At 49.5% G+C, this 26,965-nt stretch overlaps 1 protein-coding gene and 1 long non-coding RNA gene across 3 annotated transcripts in view; both read right to left on the bottom strand.

Annotated features, from left to right (window-relative positions):
• The window catches only part of KDM7A (lysine demethylase 7A), a 71,847-nt gene extending 65,124 nt beyond the window's left edge, over positions 1 to 6,723 (bottom strand). For both annotated transcript variants that reach the window (XM_055807581.1, XM_055807580.1), the window contains exon 1: positions 6,441 to 6,723. In XM_055807581.1, coding sequence (XP_055663556.1) covers positions 6,441 to 6,556 — 116 coding nt within the window. In that variant the 5' untranslated portion in view covers positions 6,557 to 6,723. The remainder of the gene's footprint in view (positions 1 to 6,440) is intronic.
• A 1,883-nt stretch (positions 6,724 to 8,606) lies between these two features.
• LOC114011613 (uncharacterized) lies at positions 8,607 to 26,965 on the bottom strand. Its single transcript, XR_003553592.2, has 2 exons — positions 26,720 to 26,965; positions 8,607 to 14,006 (listed from the first exon to the last, which is right to left on the bottom strand). It is a non-coding gene; the product is annotated as an uncharacterized LOC114011613 (long non-coding RNA).

Here is a 26,965-nt window from a genome sequence, read left to right on the forward strand (position 1 = left end):
AGAATGGCTGAAGAAAAAAGAACTATATCAAATATATTGATATAGGTCGGGTACAACAGTACAAAAAATTAAAGGCAGTGTTTAAGTCACTAATTCTGAAACTTTGCATCTTTCAACTAACACCAAATAGGCCATAATTAATTTGTACTTTAGAAATTAGAACTATTAGCATTTAGCAATTGTTTAAAAACTCACTAGAATCTTGTTGCAATTCTAATTAAAAAAGCTGAACTATGTACCCTTCAGTTCTCTTACAGATCTTCATTGGACAGCACTTTTTTTCCTTGCCTAGTTATCATTTCAGCATGCATATTCAAAACCATCTATGTTTTATTTCACAACATCAAATGATAAAAATTACCAAGTTACAGATCTAAAGGAAAGAAGCGTTAACTTTCAAAGTATACATAGTTCAAATAAAGCCAGTTTTTCAAGAAAACCATAAAGAAAAAAACCACCTTGTACATATAATTCTACGTGTTATTACACAGCTTCAAAAATTGAAGAAATTTGAATACTTACTACTCTACAGTGCTTATTATAGTAGCATACAAGCATACATCTACTTTAATATATATTAATAAGTCTTCCCACTTCACAGATGGGAACCAAGAGGGAAAAAATGGTTTGCTCAAATGAAGACTATAAAAGGATGGGAAACAAACACCCTATTACATAAGTGCTAGTCTGGCATCTTATTATTATTAGTTTCTTCTCCATTTAACCAAAACTGTGTTAGCTTTTGTATACTTAGAAGAGCTGAAGTCACTTAATTCTCTGGCAGAGGACACACAGCTCAACTGGACTTAAGCTGCGGCTTCCATCCTACCTCTGAGGATACAAGGCTAAACCAAAGAAAATAAGGTTAACACACACATTAACTTTCCCTTGAAGTCTAAAACAGTTTCCTAGCATACACCCAGTTGCCTCAGGAAAAAAATTAAGGCTTATACACTATAAAAGCCAGTAAGTCAGCTCAAGAGCCTCTGGTGCCAGACCAAAGCTCTAGTGACCAGACAAGGATTTGTTGATTCAGTTCAAGCCCCCAAACATTTATAATCACTGGGCCTTAATTTTCTGCGAACAGAAGGTCTGTACCAGAAGGCATTTGTAACTGCCTCTCTTTGCAGCCTTTTCTAAAAGTCTCTCTTAGGAGTCTCCATGTTTCTTAACATGAGCATCACCATACCTTGTCCTCTAAGTCCCTTTAAGACAGAGGCAAGAGCTTCACCTGTCTCTGCAAACAGGTGATGCTCTGGGGTCACCTGTCTGCAGCTGGGCTGGAAATGCCTCGCTTGCTATGGAACCCACTAGATGAGCAGATGGGTCTGGGTCAAGGCCATCAGCTTCAAAGCCAAATCATATATGGTGACAGAGACACAAAAACAAGGTTCCACAAAACTGGGTGAGCAAAATCAATCCTGAAGTGGGCAGTAAGGAAGAAAAATTGGTAGTTCCTCTGTCTTTTCCTGCCCACTATCATCTCCTCCAGCAACACAGCCCTCACCAGTGTTTTGCAACAGTCTGGGATTCATCCTAGCCCTTGATGAGCCTGTTCAGCTCAGCAATCCAACAAAAAGCTAATCCAGCAAAAGAGTGGGTTTCATCAGTTTTCCACGCAGAGTTGATTTACCAATCAGACAAGCACTGAACCAGCAAGAGAGAAATTACAGCAGCACACAGCCAGTAGTGGGACAGTCTTTTTCAGCAGCAAAGAGTTGGCGAAGCCCATCGTGCAGAACCTCATGTATAAAGCTCCAAAACAAAGAACCAATTCAGGAGTAGTCGTCACTATAGTATGTGCATTTCCTTCTTAAGGAGAAAGCCTGCCTTCAGAGTACAAACCGGTGTGTTGAGGGACCTGTACCATGTAATCTAACAGCTGCAAGATGGAACCTTGATTTTGAAACTGACATCACATCAAGGAGTGGTTGAGAAATTTTATGTTTCTTCAGAGACCAAATGAAGACAGCCTCAAATCTATACAATATCAGAAAAAACATGTTCTGCATGAACTTAGCTTAGATGTGACACTGGCACAGGGTTTTTTTTCTATTTAAGAAAAAAGCCTCAAGGCATCTGCAATTTAAATAATCATCTTCAAAAGGTGCATGAATCACCTTTCTTTTCAAATTATATTATTAAATGGTTTTTAATAGTGACAAAGATGCAAAAAACATCAAACACTTAATGGCAAAGTTCTATATACTATCAATGAACTGCTCTTAGGAAAGGAAAAAAAAGTGAATCCTTCTTTTCAGGAAGGCTAACACAGAATACAGAATTAATCCTGACAGCAAGAGCTACCAATTTGAAAACTATTCCATATAAATTTAATCATCTGATTTTGCTTTGCAACAGATGTAGGTACATACACTACACAAATATTAGTAACGTATTTCCTTTCTTGCCCTCTTACCTGCTCAAATGAAATGCTGATTCCTGTAAACATAAAAATGTGTAAAATAAAAAGGATTTTTGGCTTCCAAATTTAAGTTTCATTTACATAAACCACCAAAGATGCGAGCTAAGTAAAGCCGCATGGGCTGCCTTCTTTCTTTCTTCTCCTTGAGGGGGAGACACCAAAGTTGATGCCGTTATGAAATTTTATGAAAAATTACTAATTTTGTTCAAAACAAGGATGCTTTCCCTTCCTATTCTCCACTGTTCTAGCTTTGAAGAACGAAACATTTCCTTTGTTTCAAAAAAATTTTTTTTTAATGTAAAAAAAAAATTAAGAAGGTTACAGGCATTTTAAAAGGCAGAGACCATTAATGTAACTGACATTCATTGAGGCATGCTAGAAGTTCACAGTATGCTTGTTGACAAAACACAACACACCTTGGAAAAGTGCTACACAGAAAACTTCATAGGGGTACCTGCATTTCTCTCATGATTGAAATGCCTGACTGACTTCTCCATGCTCCTTTACAACCAGTACAGTACCAGTGCAGTTTTACAAAGCAACAGCCCTAAAAACCTAACTCTACAACCACTTACTCCTGAAGCATTACAGACAACATTACATTGTGCAGACAAAAACTGAATATGCCTGAAACCGATATGCTTAAATTTAAGTTTGTTTCAACCTACCTGAAATCTAGTCTACAGGAATAAGCAGTGTCTACACAATGCACATAAATCTAGTCGAGTACAGATATCATACAGAAAAAAGGACAAAATTTCAAAACTGACAACTGATTTTCTGCAGGCTCCATAAACACATTCCAAGAACAGAGCTGACTGCAAGATTGGTGTAAAAAAAGATAATCTGTGCAAAAGGCTGCATATATCACAGTAAAAAACACAACTGAGAAAAGATGACAGTATGTAGTTAACTGAGGTAGAGCATCAAAAAAACAGAGACAGAAGTATCACACTATGATATATATCATTTGAAGATGAAGCCAAGAACCTAAATAGGTGTCAAGAGTTACTGAACAGATTCAAGGAAAAGTTGAACACCTGGAGTTTCTCTGCTGCATCCTAGCTGGAGTATATCCTAGACGTGCCAGAAAGGAGGAAGCAGCTTAGTGTGACTGTTTCATTTAAAGAAGATAAAAAGACCGGGAAAACACAAAAACTGTCTAAAATATAAATGGATTTGCTCATCTGAAAGATTTGACAGTTTGTCACACCTAAGTCTGTAGTCTCTTTGCTCTTGCAAGCCATTCAAGAAAGTGATGAAGCCTAGAACACACACACACTACGCTCTTTTGTTCAGCAAGAGGTAATGACACAAGATGTTAGACCCACTCTTAAGAGCAGCTAAAACCCAGAATATGTAGGTTCACAACCTTGTAGGGCACATCAAAATACTTGCTTCTACACAAATATTTACCAGAATAAAATGCACATTTGATAACATTAATATATTGATAGCAGTAAACCAAAACACAGTTACTTGAAACAGATAGCACAAGAACACCCAGTAAAAACATCACATAAAATTTAAAAGGACTAGTACCAATCTGTCAGAACAGACTTTGTACTGCCTCTAGCGTATTGCTAAGGCACTCCCTTGACTATACACACAGCAAGGCAGCAAAGAGTCCATAGTCTAACACATGCTAGGTATCATGCTAGTGCAGCACAGACTTAAGTAAGCACAGGTTTCTATGTTTCTTAACACAACGTCAAATCAATCCCATTGCACTGGGGGCGAGGGGGTGGTGGAATAAAATAAAAACAAAATGAAAGAAATAATCCAGAAAGCATGAAACCAAGAAGTTCACAAGCCACGTAACAGTCTTCAGATACTCGCAGAGCAAAGGGAAAGGCACTCCCACAGCAGACCACAGCTGGTAGAGGACAACCGGTCACCCACAAGCCTGTCCCTCAGTCATGAGACTGGGTGAGCATGCAACTAAATCCCAGAGCAACATGGCTGTTGCCAGGTCCTGCTGGCTTGCTTGCTTACTTTCCGCACTTAGGGTTTCAGACTATCATAGTTCAACGCTAGCACTGGTTTTCTAGCAGCTGCATGACAGAGCTCAAGCACAGGAACCACTATGGATCTTTATGCAGACCAAGATTTAAGAAAGCTATAAAGCAGTCTGTCCCACCTTAGTATCAGACAGTCAATACTCTCCTCCTCGTAACGATTTCAGAAATTAGTTCAGTTGTGCTCCAGTAATATTAGTACACAAAGCCGGCGTTTAGATTAAACCTGCACATAAGCGGAGCAACTGCCAACACAAACTGAGAGAAAAACACACAAACGCAGGAAAACACTTGCAAGAGAGAACCTGTAACCGTACAAAGACGTTCAGACGATGTCTGCACCTTTACTACTAAAGGAAGAGACCAAGTTCTGATGAACTTGGATTAAGTAACTGTTATCCAAAAAAGCTGTTGTGCATCTAGCTTCAAGACAACAGTACTGGCAAGAGTAGTCATAGTCCAGTTAAAAATATTAACGAGGGGTTGTTTTTAAAGGTACAACAATCTCACTTTGCCAGTTTTTTACAGTTTACAAAGCCCTTTTCACAGTTTCATTATACTGTGGGTTGAGTCTGGGGAAACTCATATACAAAGAACAAATCAACGTAAGCACAAGTCAACATCTGAAAAGCTGAAAGCCTTCCTTTCATCCTAAAACGTGGCAAGAAAACACCCATGTGTAACAATTACTATTAAGTAACACCGAGATACGCAACCTACTTTTGGCCAGCATTTTTCTACTGCCATTGAGGGGAAGAAAGAGAAAAATAAATAAAGGAAAAAACAACAGCGACACAAAACCCACACAACCATCGCTCCTCCGCCGCAAGCGCCGAGGGCCAGAGATGAAAGGCACAGGCGGCGGGACCGGCCGCACGATACCCCTCGGCGGCGGGCAGCCCTCCCCGGGCTCCGCTTTGTTCAGCCGCGCCGTGCGAGGCGCCGGTGCCGCTCCCGGCGTGCCGGGACACTCCGGGGCCGCGGGGCCCCGGCGGCAGCAGCAGCCGCCCCCGCTCCGCTCGGCCCGGCCCGACCGGGCCCTGCCGCCCCGCGCCGGCAGAGGGCGAGGCGGCCGTCTCGCCGGGAGCCTGTTTTTGTTACACGGGGGGTATTTAAATGTCCTGCTGTCAATCACAGGGCACTTCCTACACGGCCGGCAGCTCCCCGGCCGGCACGCCGCCGCCGGGGCTCCCCACATAATGGGGGCGGTCACTCGGGAGCCCCGCAGCCCTGGCCCGGCCGAGCCGCTGGAGCCGCGGGCCCCCAACTTGCTCCTTTGTTTAACTGCCCGTGAATCCCCACCGCCGCCGCCGCCTCCCCCCGCCCGCAGCCGGGGGCTGCCGCCGGGCCTTTATTATTCACACGCTCGGCTCCGCAAAACACACGCGAGTCGGCGGCGGCCGCTCGGGACCGGGCTGGAAACGTCAAAGCGTCGAGAAGAGCGGAGCGACCCTCCTCCGCCCCGCGCGCACCCAAACAAAACGCACGGCAGCCGGGAGCCCGGACCGGTCGGGGGGGAGCCCCGGCACCCGGCGCCGTGTCCCCCCCCGCACTTCTCCGCCAAGAGACCGCCCTGTCCCGGGAGAGACCCCCGGGGGGAGGGGGCGCGGGGGGAACACGACGCCTCCCCGAAGCCGGCTCAACTTCAGGGTGGCGCCGGCCCCGCCGGTGAGCCCCGCATCTGTTGCTCTTTCATAACCGGCCTCCCCCCGCCCGGCCCGGCCGCCCCTCGCAAACGCGAGCCCATGTGCCCAGGGACGGCAGCGCTGGCCGGCACCGGCCGCTGCCACCGCCGCGGGGGGGGAGCCGGAGCAGACAAGAGCCCGGTTTCCGCCACCACCACCACCCCCCCCCGCCCCCGTGCTGCCGCCGCGTAGCCATTGTCCCCCCGGCCGTCACCGGGGGGAGGGTGACTGCCACCGCCTGTGCCCAGTGGCCGGCCGACCCGGCGCCCCTGCCCCCGCGCCGCCCGGCCCCGCGCGGCTCCCAGCGCCTACCTGCCGTGAAACCAGTCCTTGCAGATGTCGCACTCGATCATGAAGCGGCTCACGTCGTAGGGCTCCCGGCACACGCAGTACACAGGAGTCGCGGCAGCCGCCACCGCTCCAGCCATCTTTAAAGAACTCACTGACTGAGGCGCCCGCCCGCTCCCCCTCCCCCTGCCGCGGCCGGCGGCACCAATAACAACAGCGCGCGTGCCAGCCCCACACGCCGCGCGCGCCCCGCTGCCGGCAGGCAGGCACGGGCAGGCGGCGCGGGAGCGAGCGGACAACAGCGCGCGGGGGCGCGCGCACGTGCGTCACCCGGCCCCCGCGGAGGCGGGGGAAGGAGGAGGAGGAGGAGGAGGAGGAGGAGGAGGAGGGGGACCGCCCCCCCGTGCCCTCCCCGCCCGGCGGCCCTCCCTCCGCGCCTGCGCCCCGCCGAGAGCCCGCGCCCCACCCCCCACCCCGGCCCGGCCCGGCCCGGCCCGGCCGCCTCGCCGAGCGGCCGGCACTGAGCGTGCGCGGGAGCAGCGGGCTGCCATTGGGGGCGGGGAGGGGGGCGCACGTGCCACCGCCCGCCCCTCCCGCCGCGGGGCGGGGCGCGGGGAGGCACGCGCTGGCCCTGCCCTTCTCCTCCCCCGGGCGGTGTCACGCGGGAGGGGGAGGGGCAGGGTGCCGCGAGGACACGGGCAGCGAGAGGGCGGGCCGCGGCGCGCGCCACCTCCCCCTTATGTAAGCGCGGCGGCGGAAGCGCCCGAGCAATGCCGAAGGCGGCCGAAGGCCCGGTGGGGGGGGTCGGGGGCTCTGCTGCGGGGCCGCTGCGGCGGCGCGGTGCCTCCGGCGTGGGGTTCTCCCGCAGGCACCGCCGGCCTCGGCCGGGGGCCGCTGTTAGGGAGCGGGAGGGCAGGCCGGAGAGGGCTCTGCTGCCCGCCTGAGACCCCGCTGCGGCGGGCACTGCCGAGCGGCTGGAGGTGCTTGGTGGGAGCAGGTGTCCGGCAGTACCGCCGCCGCCGGGGCCCGTGCTGCCGGCTCCGCCCTGGGTCCGGCCGTGGGACCCGCGCAGGCCTGCCCGGGGGGGCTTCTCCTTCGCGTGTAACTCCGCTCTTCCCAAGTAGCGTCAGGGAAAGTGCCTGAAGGCCTGGCCGGAGGGGGCAGGGCGATGCAGTAGCCTCCGCTCGCCGCGGTTCTCGAAGACGGTTTTTCCGCCGGGGCACGGGCCGGTGCCACACGGTGTGCTGCCGCGGGCACAGCCGCCCTTTTTGCTAGGGGCGCCTCAGGCAAGCGGCACACCTGGCGTGGTGGAGCCCGTGGACAGGCCGGTGTTTCCATGCTGGTGAGCTGGGGCTCGCAGTCCGTTTGTTTTTTTTCAAGCTCTCTGCATGTTACATGGCAGTTCCATTCCATGCCATCACCCTTTCTTTCAGGACGCAAAAGTAACACTGATGCATTCGTTATGTGTCATCAAGAACAAAAAAGTAGAGCTTAAAATGGAGGGGGTTTTCATCTTTTTTCATTTCTTCACTGTTGGCAGGCAGATCCTCAAGAACCTATGGAGATTATGTTACATAAGGGAATGGGGAGTCCTGCCCTCCACACTGAACGCACCAATTTAAAAGCGAAACAACAAATGTAAAATGCATGTTATGGTGATCATAACTGTAATAGACTAACCGTGCATACAGCATTATAATTTTACATCCCATGCCCTTAACCACTGGTAGCCACCAAAAAAAACCATACACTACATTTGCTTGGCAGGGGGAAGCTCAGAAGTAAATGTTTCCTTTCCAGGCTGTTATTGTGAAGCTAGCTAATGTTAACATTTATATAAGACAGCAACACGAGATGATGATTTGACAGCAAAGAACTGCAAAACAAATAAATCCAGCACACAGGCTACGTGACCAAATGGAGAAGTAAAGGAAATTTAAAGGACATCTTCAAGAAATACCAGATTCTCGGACCAAACCCTGACCTATTTAGAAAGTGCTCAGAGTTCTGACCTGCAGGATGTTGTTAGTGGGTGCTTTGGTACTCTTGTTTTCCAACACATCTCACTATTTCAGCAACTCAGAATGTGGCCGCAGACACACCAGTCCTCTAAAAAGCTGTTAAGCTTAAGAGGGGTAAAGTAACAAATGATGATTTCATGGTTTCTGGAAATAACACATACCAAGAGGCTTTCTCATGAAAAATACTGTTTTCCTTTATTAATCTTATTCAAAAGCACACCCAGAAAGATGCATATTAATGGCAGAGCCTGCAAGCTCTTGCAGAAACAATTACAGGTAATACAATAACTACAAAGAGACAATCATTCAGGTTAAAGTTCTTATTCTGCATTTGTGCAACAAAGCATCAGTAAGCGTATGTAGCCATGCTGGAGTCTGAAAATGAGCAATTCCTTGCTCCTTTATTTGCTGTTTCTTAGGCTGACACATGGCGAGTTTTATCTTGAAATTGCAGTTACCAGCTGCAGTGGTGCCTTTATCCAAAAGTGGCCATAAAAACACACACATATTGTGCTTCAGGAGGTGTCTGCAAATGACGAAACCCTTAATCACCTTCATAAAGCACTCCGATGGGTATTCCTGTAAGAGAGGGGTGTGACGCTGCCTAATGGGCGTTATGTGGGGAGAAGACCTTGTTTTGTTCAGGGTGAGCCCAGTGTTACTGGGCTGGACAAGGAAGTTTTCACTTGACAGAGAAGAAAGTTGCCCAATGATGAGAGTGCAAAGAACGAGGAAGCAGGCTGGTCTCAGCACTCTGTGGGGACCTTCCCTTCACCAACCTCGATTACTGCAACAAACTTAGTTTTTTTGGAAAAGAAAGAAGTTGCGACCTTAAGCATGCAAAGCAAAGCTCACCATTTAATAAGCACTTTGTCTACTGCCAGAAACAACATCCTTTTGTTGTTGTAATTTATTTCAGAATAAGGTGTGTTGGTGATACAGTCTGCTGTAGGTACTCCTTCAGCAGGTGGGGAATACCGACTTCATCTGTTGCAAAAAAGAAGCATAACCAGCTCCACCTCCCTCTTGTTCTAATCTGCTCTCTGACATCTTTTCTCTTTCCAAGCTTTCTTTCCAACTATACTAAACAATATTTAAATGTGACACAGCAAAAGTTCAGAAAAGCCAAAGACCACACACTGTAAGGGTTACAAAACCACTTTTAGTAAGTATTCTTTGCAGAAACTTGTGGAGCTTTTATATGACAGTCTTATTAAATGCCATTTAGAAACAAAACATGCAATACCAACTTTGAATACAAATAAATAAATGAAGCAAGTGTCAAGCCCAACCCAAAGCAAGCTCATTATTCACAGCAAGAAGTTGACACCTGAAGAGACCTGGGGCCATAGCACTTTCATTCCTCAGCTCCCAACCAGGAAAACATGCCAACATGAAATATGGGGTGCAGGGCGTCTTGTAATAAGCAACCTCATGTTCATGTGCTTGGCCCCTTGGATGCGCTCTGACTGCCGAAAGCAGGCAAGGCAGCAGTGCCACAGGGCTGGGGAGGGCTGAAGAACTAGCGCTGGAGCAGCAAGTAGCTCTGGAGACCCAGACTTGGGTCAAGGACCGAGGACGGTGATGAAGAACCAGTGGAAAGGCAATGAGAAGTAAGCAGGTAGGGTCAATGAAGCTTAAGAAAGGAGCAGGGTCACTGGAACACATTGGCCATTCTCAGGCTGTTCTAATCATCCCTAACCCAGCGCTGCTTCTCTGTGATCATCTCCCTGCTGTCTCACTGATGTACAGACACTGTCATATTCCCCCTTGGCCCATGCTCTAGGTTGCACCCGTCCTACCATCCCCTCAGCAGCTGGAGCAAGCCAGTTCATCCTTCAAGCCATGCCCAAACAAAATCTTTGCACCTTAATCTCCACCAAAATGTGCCCTGCCCTATTGAGCACAACCCTTGACAAACACAGCTTCCAACCTCTACACCCAGCAAGCCCCACTGGCTGCCCCCAGCCCCGTACCTGGACTCCAGCAAAGACCTTGGAAACACAGTCAGGAGGGTGGGGGCTGGCAGGGGTGGAGGACTCCAGCACTCAGAGGTACAGGCCCATATGTAAAGCGCATCAGGTCTGTAGACACGAAAGTCAAGGTTGGGGACTGGGGCATCAAGGACTAAAGAGCACACCACCTCTTTCTTTGCTCCTCAGGGCAAGCCTGGGTGCTGGTACTCACCAAGGCAGAAGGCTTGGGGTTATGTTTGAAGGGGTGTTGGCTGATAGTTTATGGTTAAGGCTGGAATCAGACTTCGGGGGAAAAAGGGCTGAAAGTGTAGGATTATTCCTGAATAATGTGAGGATTGAAGAGATATTATAAGGTCTGGTGCCCAGTTCTTACCATTCTGGGACAGGGCTGCAAAGGCACTTGAGCTAACCAAATCAAATCACTTCCTGTGAGGTCTGGAGGGACAATGGATGTGCTCAACCTTAAGTTTGGAGTTAGTTATTACCATGGGTGGGCAGCAGAGGCTAGAGAAAATGTCAGGAATAGGGAGTAGATCTTAGTACTGAGGAACTAGAACAATAGGAAAATTATACAGTCCCCTAGAACTACAATACATGCTTATGCACATAGCTTATAATTAGCTATGGGTGAGGTATGGCTCTCTGTTGTATGGGCCAGTATAGAGTTGGGATCATAGTGGGGTTTGGGTCACAGTGCTAAGTACAGGTCACGTTAGCCAAGGCCATTGCTAGCGGTTGAGCGTGGGAATTTTTCTGTGGTTGAAGTTACTGTTACAGTTGCTGTTACAGATCAAAAAAAGCAGGGTGTATGCAATTCATTTCACCCTGCATGCTCTACAGAATACATCTATAAGGCAGAACATCTTCTGATCTCCCAAAAGACAACCTTTGCCATACAGCATCCTTCACCCACAAGTCTGTTATTGTCTAGGCATTCCCAGATCTTCAGCAAGGTTTATGGTGGGCTGAGGGCTGGTATCACCAGGGAAAAATGGTTTATCAGTGGCCCTAGGATGCTGGGCTATGATTACAGGTAAGGGTCTTAGCAAGCAACCTGTTCTTGCTTGCTAAGTCAAGGTTGCTTGCTAAGTCAAGGACATGACTACCAGCACTCTGCTCAGCAGCAGAGAAGAGGGTGTGGGAGAAGAGGGCACTCACCATTGCAAAATAAAAGCGTCCACAGCCCATGCCTGGCCTCATGCATCTCTCAATCACATGCCATACACTGTACATGGCATAAAGGGAAGATAAAGAAGGGGGAGTGTGGCAGGGAGGTTTCCAGCAGGGAGAAAGTGAAATTTTCTGGGACTTCTGTGTCAGCTCTGAGTACTGGCTGAACCACATACATGTATCCACAAATATGCCTACTTGTCTCTTGGGAGGAGGGGGAGAACTCACAACCATCGCTCAGAGGCCAGTGGCTCTCACCCAGCAGCGCACGGCTGGTTGAACTAATAGCAGAGATGATACTCAGCAGCCAAAGAGATCACCCAGCAGTAACTGAGACTAGGGAGAATCAGAAAGAAAAATCAGACATTTATGGACCTTTCCAGAATAACAAAAATAATCAGATAAATTGTTGGGAAAACATGGGGGCAGAGGTAGTTTTCAAATGTTCGGCCATTTCTTCATTGTATTTTTGTACATTTTGGCAAAGCACTCATTTTTAAAATTAATTGCTTATTTTCACATCAAGAAGCTTAAGGCTGCCAAAAAGCAAAGCTCCAGACTAGAAAAGCATTCCAGTTCTCTGCATGAAACTGCCTGAAGTATACCCAGAATTGGCAATATGATCTTTGCATCTGCAGAGAAAATACTGAGTCATGTTGTCAGCCCACACACATCTAACAAAAATAAAAGCAGCCCAATGATTCAAGATTCACCCACTCGTCATTTAGAGAAAACACAAGTCATTCAGTCATGCCTTATGCTTCAGAGACCTTTAGAAAACACCCAGTGTAGGGAACATTCGCCCACATCGTTCCCACACACCATTTCGAACCAGCGATGTCATCTGTAACTCGTGGGTCTGGGTGACGTTTGGTTCAGCATCCTTGGAGGAAGTTGCTGAGGCTTAAAGGTTTCTGCTGAAAATGCGACATGATAGCTGCAGCCTCAGCAACGCTGAAATGGTGTGCATGGCCTGAATCCCTGAAGGAGGCAGGGAAGTGTCCTGTGCTTCATTGCATGAAAGGTCTGACAAACTTAAGCCATAGTTTGTATAAGATGCTACCGTACTCTTCATTCAAGGGTTAATCCTGTACTGAAGCATTAGCTCTCCCCATGCTGAGCTCCCCAATCACTTGGCATACATTAGACCAGGAAGTATTTGCACAAACATCAAGGTTTGGGGAATTACCCAGGAAATCCTCCTCCTTTTACCCCTTCCCACGTTATTGTCCCCTAGCAAGAAAAAGCAGGTTCCTGCATTTCACCCAGCTGCTGGCAATCTCTCTTCCTCCTTCAGTGCTAAAAGCTGCTTGAAGTATTAACGGCTGAACGTGGATGTGCGGCAGCCAGCCCAGCTCATGACGGAGCAGGAGACGTCACTGCACGAAGGACACAGAGTTACACGGTCTCTGTGGTGCTGAAAGCAGCGCTGGAAACTTGTCAGGAGCCCAAAGGCCAGAGCTAATTTGTATTTTCTTTTACACAGCATGATTTCAATCAGAGCAAAAAGCACCCGGTTGTGGTTTATGTACAGAGTGTTACAAGTAGAGACAAGTTAACAGAACAACTAGGGGCAGGATGCACTCCAAGGGTAGCTCAGGGAGGAACGTTAGACAGGGAAAGGAACAGCAGGCAAGTCTCCTACACCCAATTTATCAGCATCTCCTTGATTCTTCAGGAAGGCCATGAGCTACGAAGCAAGAGGCTAAGAAACAACATCATCAAAATGCTGTGATTGCCTAATTGTCTTTATAAGAAGGAAGAAGAAGAAAAGAATAAAAGAGACTTGCAAAAAGTTTGAGGACAATCTTATTTGAAAAAGCTCTTCCCAGAAGTTCTGGATGTGTCACCAAGTAAAACATGGCATTCAAGAAACCCGTCTCACTTGCAGCCAATATTTGATGGCAGTCAAGTCCGGGTGACCTCTAACATAAGCTGCTCTGGCTTCAGCTGCAAACAGGTGTGTGCGAGTTCCCCTTTAGAACCGGTTTTCTGCCTCGCTGAGAGCAGACAGCGCAAAGGGCTGGCACAGCCCCGAGCACCGCTCTTCCCAACGCAGGCTCCCCTCCAGCACCCTTTCCACGCTGTGATAGCCGGAGAGCAGGAGTTGCAAGCCAGGTACTCATTCAGTCACCTCACCCCAACCAGGATCACAGCCATGCCCCCTTCCCAGGACACAGCACTGGGGTGCACCCTTGCATGCTGCCAAAAGGCGCCAGAGAGGGAGCAGAACAGGAGGCTAACAGGAGAGTAAATATACCTTGACATTTCTTCATTTGTTTGTTTTGTAGTTCCAGTAGTTTACTGGAAACCATGAGGTGGGGTTTGATGCCTGGAGAAAGTCCTTGTTTTCAGCCTTCCTATCTTTAGTTGCTGGGAATAAATGCTCCTTTCCCCCTCAGTTCAGCTTTATTCCTTGACAGCTAAGAAAAAGAAAAACAAAACCAAAAATAAAATTAAAAAAACCCCAATAAATAAAACCTTGCACTTTTGCTCTGGAGCATGGTATTGTTGCATGGTGTTGTTCAATGTATAGTTCAGGACGGGATGAACTGCATGTTAGAGATATAAAAGGAAAGCTGTCAGACAAGCTCATCTGTAGGTTCCTTCATTCAGTCCAACAAACCCGACTACGGAGCTTTATCCCACCAGCTAGCCCTTTCTATTGTAGCCCCTGAAAGCAGCACCCTCTCTGCTCTTATCCCTCCTCCATGTGCTCCTTCAACCCCCTCCCCCATGCACATTTGTCCCCCTGACTCAAACAGCTCCCCAAGGAGTTCAGGCACTACCGATGCTTGGGGATGGGGAAAAGGGAAGACAGAGTCGGCTGAATGGGCAGACAATCCTATTTGCACCCCAGCATGTACAATCCGGGTCTTTGTCAGCATGATGGACACTCCGTCCCGTTTGTTTTCCTTCCCTGGTATTACCATATGCACCCTTTTCACGTGAGCACTATCAAATGCTGTACCTGAATCAGCCTTTTCGAGACAGAAGCTGACTGCTGCCTGGCTAATATCTGTCCACCACCTGTGTATTTACTTTGTTCAAAAATTATAGCCAGTCATAAAATCTAGAGTAAAATCTACAGCTGCCATTTAAAAAAAAAAAGGCACCAAAAAGGCTTTTCTGTGCTGGATTTCTGATGCCAGTTAAGGCACTGGGTGGAAGTGTTTTCACTTGCATGAGCAGCCCGTTGTGACTGGAGCACAATTGCTCCTGCACTTCGGGGCGTGTGTTTGGGAAGCTGCCTGCCTGCCTGCCTTCCCTGTGCAGCCTCATGCTGCAGGGACACGCACTGATGCGCAGGTGTCAGCTGGTCCCACCTGGCATCACCCTGGACGGACAGACACCCAGGACGGGAAGGACATCGGGGCAAAGGTGCAAAGTGCTTTTGCGGCTCGGGGTGGCGGTGGCAGCCGCCAGAGTGGCACCAGCAGGGCCCCAGGCCTGGCAGACAATAGCTCTGTCCCTGCTCTCTCTCCCTCCCAGCCGCATCTGTAGTCCCCAAGACGGAGGAGTCTCATGAATCAAGTCAAACACCCAGTGACAGGCTGGAGAAATCCATTAATATGCACCCGCCGCAGCACGTCGCCAGCCCCCTGCCTCGCACGCCGCTCACCTGCCTGTCTCACCCCTGGCAGGCAGCGCGGGAACAAAGGAGCAGGGGAGGACAGCACCGAAGCGGAGGGAGGCAGCAGCTGGAGACAAAGCTCATTCTCTGGCCGCCATGGGTGTGAGGAATGCTCCCGCTCGCCCTATTGTCTGGGGTCCTTTGTGCTTCTCCACCCCCCCAGTCCCCAACTGCACAGGCAGAAATATTGGGAGCAGGACAGAAACGGCTTTGTTGGAGGAAGCCCTCGCGTGCGAAAAGCCTCCTGCCCTGGCCCTGCCGTACGTGCCTGTCTGGCACACGGCTGTGCCCCTGCTGCCCCAGAGCGCAGGTAGGGAGCAGGGGGCTGCGCACAGGCAGATGCACCCCAGGGGGTTGTTATTCTAAACCTACAGGGCACCTGGCGGCCCCTCCTGAGGGTCGCCTGCTCCTTCCAGAGATTTGGCCCTGTGACACCTGTGGGAGATGAGGAATGGTCACCTGGTCCTGCGGGGGGGGAGCAGTAGGGCTGCCCTCCCCCCACACCACCAATACAGGGCCAGCAAGCCCTGCTAGGCTGCACTAGGGAGCAGATCTGGCAGCAATGACTGGTGTACACTGAGCACCCACCACGCTCCACCGCATCCCTCCCGGCCTCAGGAGCGGCACAGATGCCTCTGCCAAACCTCTGCTGCTTTGTCAAGTGGCAGCCGTGGCCCGCTCTGTGCGAGCCACATCTGTGGCTGCAGCATTACAGCCCCTCAGGTCCTGCAGGGCTGGTGGCAGGACCCAGGTTCCCCTGTTTCAGGGCAGAACCATTAACTGCCAAGCCCCTGGGGGTCAGTCCCCAGCTGCAGCACACTGCTTGCCTCTTCTCCCACCACCCCTGCAAGCTGGCATTGGAGGCACCAGATGAAGAGAAGCCGGGTCCTTCCAATGTAGGGAGCAGGGTGACCCTGTGACACCCGTGCCACCGCCCAAGGGACTACAATGCTGCCTGGCCCCACGGCAGCTGCAGCACATAGGCCAGCTCTAGCAAGCAACCACAGAGAGGTACTGCTCATCCAGGCATGGCACACTGGCTCACGTAGTCCCTGCCCTGGCCACCCTCAGCTGTCTCATACCTCCCCATTGGCACTGCTTGCACAAGCAACCTTAGCCACACACAGAAACAACAGCAAGGTGGGTATCCTTCAGACAATACGACCAATGGGACATAAGCAAAGAAATAAAATAAGGTCCAAACCCAAGGGAAAAGCTTGCTCCTGAGGGTGGCACCTGGGACCACAAAGGAGCTCCGGCACGTGCCCGCTTCACTGCCAGGAGGCAGTGCCAGGCGCTCCGGAGCAGAGAACGACAGGGTCCAGGAATGAGCCAGGCAACTTACTGTATGGAGGCTGCTGATGGAGCCTGAAGTGTCTATAAGGGTGACTATATGGGTGAGCATAAGGGACAGGAATGGTAAGGAGGCAGCTGTACACATACAGCTAAAGAGAGCATTTGTCAGTTTTTTGCTGGAAAAACGGCTTCTGGCATTTTCTGGTACTAAGAAGTGCACATCGAAGAGGAAGGCTGTATCCAAAGTTCAGTTTCTCTTCCTATTTGTTGTTGTATTTGGTGTAGTTAAAATAAATTCTATGTAATTGTTGCAAAAAAAGCTCCTAGGGCCATCAACAAGAAGGTCTCCAAACAAGCCTTGTTCAGGAATACGTTTTTGCTAAACTGTAAAATTCCTACTTTAGGAAAAAAAAACCAAACCCAAAAGTAGAAACCATGATATCTAAACAGCATTGCTTCCTTCTTTGGGTTTTGCACTTCACAGTGAAGCTTCAGCAGCTCTTGTAAAGTATACTTGTGCTTTATAAGCAGGAATCATACTGAGTTCAGTGGACAGGAGATTCCCAGCAACTACTAAGTCTCAGAAGCAAGGCAGTCATTCCCAAAGCCACCAACTAAGAAAAGACTTCAACGGCAGATAAAGCAAAAAGCCATATAAAGCAAAAGGCCTTTAACTTGGGCTATGAAAAGTCAGAGAAAAGAGAAAGACTGGAGGTGGACAGTGCGTCGGTGGCAGAGCTCCCGGCCTCTTTTCTCCATGGCTCTTCCATGACACCTCCCTGCTTCCCCGGGCAGATGGGGACATGGCAGCTCTGCTCCCCCGAGCCTCGGGCCTGCACCATGCTGCAGTTCCTGCACAGCCACATTTCAGCAGCTGGTTGCACCAGCCCAGAGCTGAATTAAAGTGACTAAGAGAGCCGTCCTGGCATCCAAGCTGGAGAGGCTGCCTGAGTTAATGAAGCCGATGCAAATGGGATGGGGTGTAACGAGGTGCCTCTGACTGAAAAGCAGGGAACTTCCCCCAGGCTGCCTTCAGCTCCTGCAGAGCACTTGGGTCAGTTTGTAACTTATTAACGCCAACACTCGCACGATCAAAGTTCAGCACATGTTTAGTTGCTCTTCTGGAACAGCGGACTTGAAAAGCCTATCACGCAGGTTTCCTAGGAATAAAAGAGATGTCCACAGAAAACATCCCCTACTCCATCTGCCCAGAGACCTCCACTGCACCGCTGTGCGTTTGGGTCGTGAGACACCGTTCATTCACCACCCGGCACCTGAGGAGCCGGCTCTGCCCAGCTGCTCGCCCGTCTCCATCAGGCCACGGCTCCCTCCTCTCACCGTGAACAACCTTTGCACCCCAGCAAAGCCTGAGAGGGTCCCTGGGTTTAGGAGGGAATTCTCTGCCAGGAAGGCAGATTTATTTGCTTTCTGGTGAGATGAGTGTGCTGTTGGCACACGCACTGCATGTTGTGTGTCCCCTGCAGCTGGAACTTAACCCTAATCTAAATTACACCTCCAGTGCCCTAATTTAAAGAAGTGTTCAATAGACTATGCAACTCGGAAAATGAATTGCTTTGCCACTGGACAAGCAGAGATGGGTAATGGAGTCAGCGTTGCACCTCAGCATCAGATGAGAGCAGTGAGAGTCATGTGCAAGGGGACCACTGTGATTCCTGCAGCCAGTCTATTGTCAAGCCATTAAGCCCACTCAAGCCAGGTCACCTCCAAAAGAAACTTCAAGATCCCAGGGGTGATTTTCTGTCCGCTGCCTGCTGTGCTGACCACTGCTCCCGAGGAGCCGTTCCTTCAGAGGCAGAGGAAGGGAGAGCAGCCCTGGCAGACGTGGACATGGTCACCCCACTGGTGGGCAGAAAACACCCCACTGGAGGCAGCGAGGGCACGTGCAAAGGAGCTCCACGAAAGGCACAGAGGAAAGAAGAATCTTATGAACCAAAGCAGAAAGGAAGGTGAGAGCCCATCACTGATAAAACCAGAAAGAGAAGCGCTGATGGATGGCACTGCAAATGTAGTCTTTCATAGGTTTCACTGGGCAGGGTAACACCAGAAAGAAAATCAAAGCAACAGAGAAGCTGAGCAGGTGGCATGCTTTGAATCCTGGGTGGCCTGGGATCAGCACTACTTACCCCAGCATACGCCTGTTGCAGCAACCAAGTTGCCCAGTGAAAAGGGGTCACACAGAAATTATAACCACCTCCCCAGCAGCGGAGCAGCCAAACACCCGCTGCTACCCCCAGCTTCCCTGCAGGCTCACAAGCAAAAGAGCCAAACATGTTTCATTTACTTTGCAGCTGCTGCCCAAACCAGTGTGGTAACTGCGCTGGACCTGATACCCAAGAAGCAAACCTACACTGACTTAAAGGATGATGCAAAAGCATGCTTGCTTGCTTATCCAAACCTGTAGATGTCCAGAGAGCATATAGCTCTCTGGTTTAAAGTATTTTCATTTGGATACTTTATAATGAACAGTATCTGTGAATTATTCTTTGTAAGTATCTGTGCTCCCTGAAGGTCAGAGTTAAGAACGTCCAAGTAAAGTTACTGGAAACATTCCTCATTTCTGAGCATTTTATTGGAGCGATCAGTGATTTATCAACCACTTCTGGCACCGGCTGTGAACATGCAACTATTGCTTACTCTGACCCACAGAGTGCCACTATTTTAGCCCTATTAGAAGCAAGATGTTCGTTGCTATTCAGATGGTACCAGCGCCTATTGCCAGACCTGCAAGGACACACCATTTGCCACCTTTTAATCAAAGGCCAGGTTTTGAGGGAATGAAGTTCAGAGCTGATTTCTTACTGTGTATTGAAAGGCACCACTGAAAAATTCACTACATTCCCAAGTGTACTTCGTGTCTGGTGGGAGCAGGCATCCCTTCTCCCTCATGTCTGCAGAAGCAAATACAATTGAAGAAAGGAACAAAGTTCCACTTCTGCAGACACTTACCAGAAGAAATAGTGCATTTTGGCCATCACAATAATTTGTTTTCCCTGCAAAGACATAAAGTCCCTGCTGCTCAGTGACTGAGGAGGAGGGAAAGGGAAACCTTGACTGCAAAGAGGAACCCAGTCTCTGGGAAACAGGCAAAGAGGATGCTGTTAAACATTTCAGGAAACACTAGGGGAAAGATGGGGACAACCAGAAGCTTTGAAAGTTTTGATTTCGCCAAGATAATGAACTGCCTGTTCTAACTAGAGGAGAAATAGCCTGTAAGGCCTCTCTCCTGGAGAGGTTTCCCCTACAGCATTCAGCACTGTAAAGGGCTGTAGAGGAGGGAACACTCTTGGCTGGATTAATATACAAGGTAAAATTATTTTTTTTTTCCCCGGAGGAATTAAACTAGACTCATGTCCTTGCTTCCCTGGCGTTGATAAAGAGTGTTTGAAACCCTCCTGCTTGCACAAGCAGGGCAGGAGCATCTCCTGCTCCAGGAGCACAGGCGCTGCCAAGCCCAGGACCACCCCAGGAACTGGGGAATTGCCCAAGCAGCGTCTTTGTGGGAGAACTTAAATACTTCAGATTCCCTTTTCAACCAGGCTGCTTAAGCTTTGGATCTGTTTTTGTTAAAGCCTTCTTATTTTAATTAAGAAAGTCCTTGTTGAAATGCAGTACCCTGCCCCTTTGGTTACCATTAACATGTGTCTGCTGAGATCACCAGCAAGCCTTCAAGATGCAGCAAGGCTGAACTTCAGTCGTTCTCAAGGAGTAATAAAAACCCTTTAAATGTAGCATGGGAGAAAGATCATAGCCTCAGCAAACGGAGGATCCAAAAAACCCTGAGAAACTCACATTCTGGGTCAATAGCAGCCTCACGAAGCACAGGAAGGGGAGTGCAAAGCTCTGTCTTGGGATGGTATAACAGCAGGCATCAGCGCAGGCTGGGAGCAGGCTGGCTGAGTAGTCACCCAGCTGAAAGGGACCCGGGAGTTACAGGCATGCCAGGCTGTGAGAGTTAGCAGTGTGCTCGCATCACAAACACCACAAACCGCAGAGCGGGCAATGTCAGAGGCAGTGTGGCCAGCAGGCCAAGGGGAGGTGATAATTCAACACTGCTAAGGCTGCACCTGGAACTGAGCTGGAACAGTGGGCTACATCAATATTATAAGCCCCAGAGCAGAGTTAGGGCTTCCTGGAAAATCCATTCATTTTGATTATCAGGTGAGAGAAAAAAAAAAAAAGGAGGAAAACAAAAAACACCCCGGAAGTGACAATTTCCTCCCAGTACCCCTGTCTATAAATGGCTCTACATGACCACATTTAGGATGCGTATCTGAGAAAGCAAGATTCTCTTCTAAAGAAAAGTTTCTTGTAGGAAGAAGACTTGAAAAAGGGAACCAAGCTCTGTGCTGTTCAGAGCACAAGGCCGCGCTGCTGGCACCCTCCCTGCCTGCAGGATGTAAGGAAAGGACAGAAGCCGGGGGGGGGGTTAAATATCAAACAGATTGCTGACAACCTTCCTGCTCTCCTACAACCCTAGAGCATCACAGCAGGATTCATTTGAGGTGGCATGGACTAATAGGTGGTTTTGACAGGGTAAGGTGGAGAAGATCAAATAGGAGAAAATACGGCTGCACTGAACTGGCTGCGAAATCCTTGATACCCTTTGGAGAAACGCATTGCTTTTAGCCGCCGGGTGCCCACCACCAGTGCAAGCCCAGTAGGTAAATAGACACAGGCGGTGTTTGCAGCAGAAAGCTTAACCAGAAAATAATTTTATCTGTCCGGAGCAGGCGCCTGCCTGGGGCAGCTGGGAGACCTCTCTAGCAATCAAACACTGACACCACTTAAGGTCTAACCTGCTCATGTTGCCTACTGCTTCTGTGCTCTTACAGCTCCTGTGCTGGCTGGGGGCTGGTTTTCACTGCTGGAAACAGAGACATCCATCTGCATTGACCAAAAAGGAGTGTTCAGCAACAACTATTAAAGGCAACTGCTGCCCAAGCAGCACCAACAAGCATTTGGCCTGGCCAGGCTGAAAATATTACAGTTCAAGTAGGCAAGACCCCCTGCTTAGTCCAAGGGGAACAGCCCTCAGTTCAACAATTTGGGCACTTCCACATAGCCTGTAAATCTCAGTTGCTTGACTGCTGCTCATGGATATTTATCCTCCCCTCTCTTCTCGCCTCCCATCCCTCTGTGAGCATGCTGTCCCTCCAGCAGAGAACAAAGTTTTTTTCTGGAGAACATCAGTAGTTCCCCACAAGACCTCCCAGACACCAGAGGTGATGGACAGCAAGATAGCCAAGCCTAATCCCCACATGCTATGTGGGTTTTTTTAATCCTATTCCCTTCCTTTTACAGTTTAAGTGGGAGAGACTCAGGCTAGATCTCAGTCTCCATCTGCAGCCTGGGATTATGATCTGAAGCATAATATTTCTTTATGAGCAAATTATCACCGAGACTTCAATGCGCTGTTGGCCTTTTAAAAAACTAAGTGTTTAGTATTTTTATTTCTTTCTGCTTTGCAGTTTATGGCTCCCATAAATCAGGTGACAGGCTGTGGTGCAGAGGGCTGATCTGATCTGTGGGAATGAGAAAACAGGCAGGAGAAGGGAACACCGGCTGAGTCCTTAACCAGGGGATTTCTGCTCCCTGCTGTAAGCATCCCCATGGGAGAGGCAGGGTGCTGCCCACCTGAGGCAACGCTAACACCATGCCAGCCCTTTCTTCTCTGACGCTAGGTTAAAAAAAATCTTATTTCTTCTATGCTGCATCATGTACTTGTAAAACATGAAAAACAACTTCTTTCTTTCACAGGAGCAAGAGCAGTGATAAATCCATTAACAGTTCACAAACTGTCCCATCAGTACAGGAATTAGAGCTATGCGGGGACAGACACAAGCAAAGCACTGACCCACTACACTGGTAAACCAACCCAACTGGTTGTTGTAAACCAACAATCAAATCTGACCCAATGTATTGCTGATCTAGAGGTCTTACCTTGTAGCAAATGAAGGATGCTGCCATGGTTAAAAGACTACTTCAGAGTCAAAACTTGGTGTTGAACTCCCAAGTCTCGCAAGTCAAAGACTAACTTTTCAAGGACATTTAATTACGCAGAGATACACCAAAGGCTGTGCTATGAAGCATCCCAGCAAGCGACCCATCAGGGAAACCTCCTCCCTCCTTCTCTGTGCTTCCAAATATTATTAAAAAAATCTGTCCTGTAGTCAGCCATCACCCTTCCTTTCCCTGCCCCTTGCCCCTGTCTTGTGCATTTGGACTCTAAATACTTCAGGTCAGATGCTTTCCTATATGCATGTGTGTGCCTGTTTAACACCTTGCCAAGCAGGCCACCGTTTTCACAAAGACCTTAAGGCTCAAAAGACAAATAATATATAATATTGCAAGAAATTGCTTGGATTTGAGCTTGCAGGGTTTTTGGTGCTAGTTTTATTGCCAGCCGTACTGCTTTGTTCATTGATAAGAACTGGTCTTTCTCCCTACTCTTTCAGTGCTGCCTCGCCAGGGGACACATCGGTACAAGTACTTTGTCCTCCACTGCCTGGAGGATGGGAGCACAGGCAGCTTGCTGCTGTTTCAAGGGATGGTGTGTAGAGCAGGGCGAGAGGACTTCTGCAAAGTCGAGCCCTGACGTTCCTTCTCCTGGTTTGCATAAGCCCAGGAGGTGACATAAGTTCACACAGCAACCCTCCCTTGAATACTCCCACTGTCCCAATCCTTCCTTTGGCATTTCCAAAGCTGGAAACCACCACCAGTCAATCATTTGAAGTCCCACGGACACTTTGTCTACTGAGGCAAAAAGCAATGCCTATCATTGCCCTGCTTTCGAGTGGCTGCCTGTAGCCCAGCTCCCACCACTGGTCCTGCACTCAACCAGGAAGGTTTCACCTGCTACGGAAGGCTGTATAGGAGGCAGGTGATGCTGCCACCCTCAGCAGGAACCCATCTTCTTGGTGGGTGCTGGCAGCTCCGGGCTGTGCACCCAGACTGCTGTCAAAGCTGTGTTACTGACTGGGTAGCCAAGTGCCAATAAGCACAAAGGTGTGGGGGTATGTAATTTTATACGTGTTTTACCAACATTTAAATGCACAGAAGAGTCCCATCCCGCCCCATAACCTGTACACAGGATTGTATGAAAGGTACAGGGAGGAAGTTAATTGAGCGTGCATAAATTCACCTAATAACAGAGCTGGCAAGAGTCTGAGGCGCATGCCTCGGCCCCAGCCCCGGCCGGGCACCTGGCCCTGCCAGCCGGCTCAGTCCTGCTCCGCAGCGGGGAAAATGGCCCCGCTTCCAGCCGGAGCTGAGGAACAGAGGGGAATGTGGCCCAAAGCGCAGCCCTTGCACAGGCCTCAAAGCGCCTGGGAACCTCTAATCCACATGAAGAGCACGCTGGATTTGGGGAGGATGGGGACAATGGTAATTTCAGTCCCTTCCAAGAGTTCACAGAGCAATCTGCAGAGCACACTGATTTACCAGCTGGGAAAGGGAAGGAGGGCAGGCAGGCTCAGGGTGGGGATCCCAAAGAGCATGGCCCCTTTCCAGGGCTCTCGGCCAGCACCCTCGGGAAGGACATGGTCGCTGTTTCTCCTGTTTGGCAATGCTTGAGAGCAGAACATGCAGATGCCCTTGGAAAGGCCAGTGGAGAGGGCCCTCCACGAGCAGCAGTGGGGCCCCTGGGCCAGGTCCCTGCCCTGAACTCCCACCCTGCTGATAGCCAGGGAGAAGCCCCCTGACAGGTTGTGGCACGTAAAACCATACGAACAAGCAGCTAACCACACCGAGGTAGCAGGGGTCTGACTGCCGACACTAAACCACACAAGTTGTTCCAGTAAATCTGAGATCAGATGATAAGCAGCAAGCGGTTAACAGTGGGAGGACATACACACATCCACCCACCCACAGTCATCAGTACACGACTTGGTGTGACAACTGGAGCCAGGCTGTGACATTAAGGACTCCCAGTTGGAGAGTGCAGGCAAGACAGAGCCCTGCCAGCAGCTCACCCCCATGGCTGGGGCTCTCACTGGAAGTAACAGGATTAGCAGAGAGAAGAGAAAGCTTCCAGGCTGACACGGAGTAGGCAAAGTACCTAAGAAGTTCAAGCCATGCTTTTAAGTGAGTTTTAGAGCATTAGAGAATCTCTTCATCAATACTAAGAATCCAGTATTTAAATAAAAATAAAAAAAAGGAAAAAAGTAGCAGGAACCCGCTGTCTCCCCAGGGAAAACGTGTGCTGCACAGAGCAACTCCCAAACACAGACACCAGTCTTGTCCTCCCAAAACCCGGCTGTAAAGCTAACAACTCTTGCACTATTAAAGTGTCAGATAAGACAAACAAAAGTGCCAGCGAGACTCCTGGAGCTTCATTATGCTCTGGGATCACTTGGACACATCAGGTTTTACTTTGAAGGTATCAAGGTCTAGGAGTGTTAAGGCCAGAGGTAAACGTTATCAGGAGTTGCTCTGCCCTCCTTCAGGAACTACAGCTGACAGCTGCAGAAGGACAGGCAGGAGGCAATGGCACCCATTTCAGAAAGCCACTTACTCTCTCCTGCAAAAGAGTTCAGGGAAGTGCAAAATTCACTGCGTGCCTCCGAAAGTCATGCAACTGCTCTCAGAGCTGCAAACGTGCATCTTGTTTCTGATGCAATATTTTCGCCATTTTCCCCTCCAGTCTCCAAGCTGGCTGTGGCTGCCCCTGACGGGCAGGAGAGCTGCCTGCTGCAGAACGTTTTGCCCCAGATGGGTGCTGGCAGCCTGGAGCCTTTCACCACCCAAGAGCACCTCTCCCCCCCACTGAGTGGGGTGGCACGTTAGGATAGAAAAAAAAAAAAAATGACCTAAAGCAAACTAAAAGCCCAGGGAAAGTGCGAGGAGGCAGGATGTCATTGCCAGAGCTGGAATTTGGCCTGGGTGCCATGGAGATGAAACACGGCAGATGGTTAAGGTGTACACGGGAAGCGTGCACGCAGCACCTGACTACAGATTTAAGACCAATTAATACAACAAAAGAGAAAACTTGACAAGGAAGCCAGAGACCTACAAAATGAATAAGTGAACCATGAAAAGAGGAGGCGCACTCATCCAAAAAAAAAAAAAAAAAAAAAAAAAAAAAAGCAGCAGAGGGTACAATACCTACAGAGCCATGAATAAACTGAAGTTGGAACAGATGGAGACAGAAACAAACCACCGTGTGTATTAGTTGGCTACCAAGTAAAAGAGCTGGCATGGGGAAAGAGCTTCCCCACAATTCAGGGTGAGAACAATAGGCTCTGGTTCTGCAGCAACCCCTTCCCGAGGTGCTCAATGTCCTTCGTATGGCTTAATTTAAGGCTCACAAGCTGCAGCACTCTCAGATACAAAATCCTAACAAACGACTGCGAAAGCATATTCTTTTAAATAATAAACCACGTGTCTCCAATTAAAAAAGCCCAGGCACTATGCAGCAGAGACAGAAGCCTTGCCTGGCAGCCCGTCACACCGTAACAGACACCAACTACATGGCCCTGCCTTGGACCCGACCCGAAACAGATCAGGGGACAACAAACAAGGGCTTTCCAATGGACAGCGACTGCCCTGGAGTGGCCGCAGCCGTAGCTAGCTGGGTAAATAGTAAACCCTGGTGCTACCTTGGAGGCACAGAGGTGATCTTTATCTTTGCAGGCGAGAGCGGCTTCACACACAAACGTTTCCATTGAATTTTATGTCATCGCCTGTGAACTGAAGCCCTGACCAGGTCAGAGATGAGAAAACAAGCAAGGAGACAAGCCAACACACCAAGGGAATGGCAGCAGGGAGAGGTTAGTGTCATGCAATTAAGCACAACGAGAGAAACCCCTCCCTATAAGCGCATTTAAAATCGCAGCCACAAAGACGAGGAGGCAAGCATCCCAAGGAGCACAGGGTGCTGGTTTCCCAACAGTCACCCTTGCTCCAGCCTGAGGGCGGCTGTGGGAAGGCTGAGCCCGGGCAGCAGCAGCCCCCTCCTCAAGCCGGACTGGCAGGAACGGGTGCTCAGCTCCAGGTCTGCAAACACAGGACTGTCCTACCACTCTGTCTGTGATGTAAATCCCAAAGATAAACAAGTCCAGCTCTGCAGACAACATTTATCACCCGCTTTAAAGCAGGCGGCTGGGGTCTAAGCCCCCTGAGAGGCATCCCCCACCCATGGCAAGCTCAGCCTGGAAGCAACAAGCTTTTCATGGCATTAAGTCCTACCTTGAAGCCAACTGGCCAAAACTTAACTGACTTCAAAGAAAGAGGGTTTTTGCAGAGCGGTGTGCTCCCTGAAACCCCTGCCTGCAAAGGCCCTTCTTTTTGTCGGTGGTCTGGGCAGACCCTGGAGCACCGCTGGTTTGTACGGCAGCAGGCGTGCTCGTGCATCAGCGGCTCCGCTTCTTGCAGCACTGAGGAGACACCAGAGCATTTCCCCCCCACCACAACCAAGTTTACAAACCAGTGCTG

Source organism: Falco peregrinus, chromosome 6 (genome assembly GCF_023634155.1).
Source record: "Falco peregrinus isolate bFalPer1 chromosome 6, bFalPer1.pri, whole genome shotgun sequence".
Lineage (NCBI taxonomy): Eukaryota > Metazoa > Chordata > Aves > Falconiformes > Falconidae > Falco > Falco peregrinus.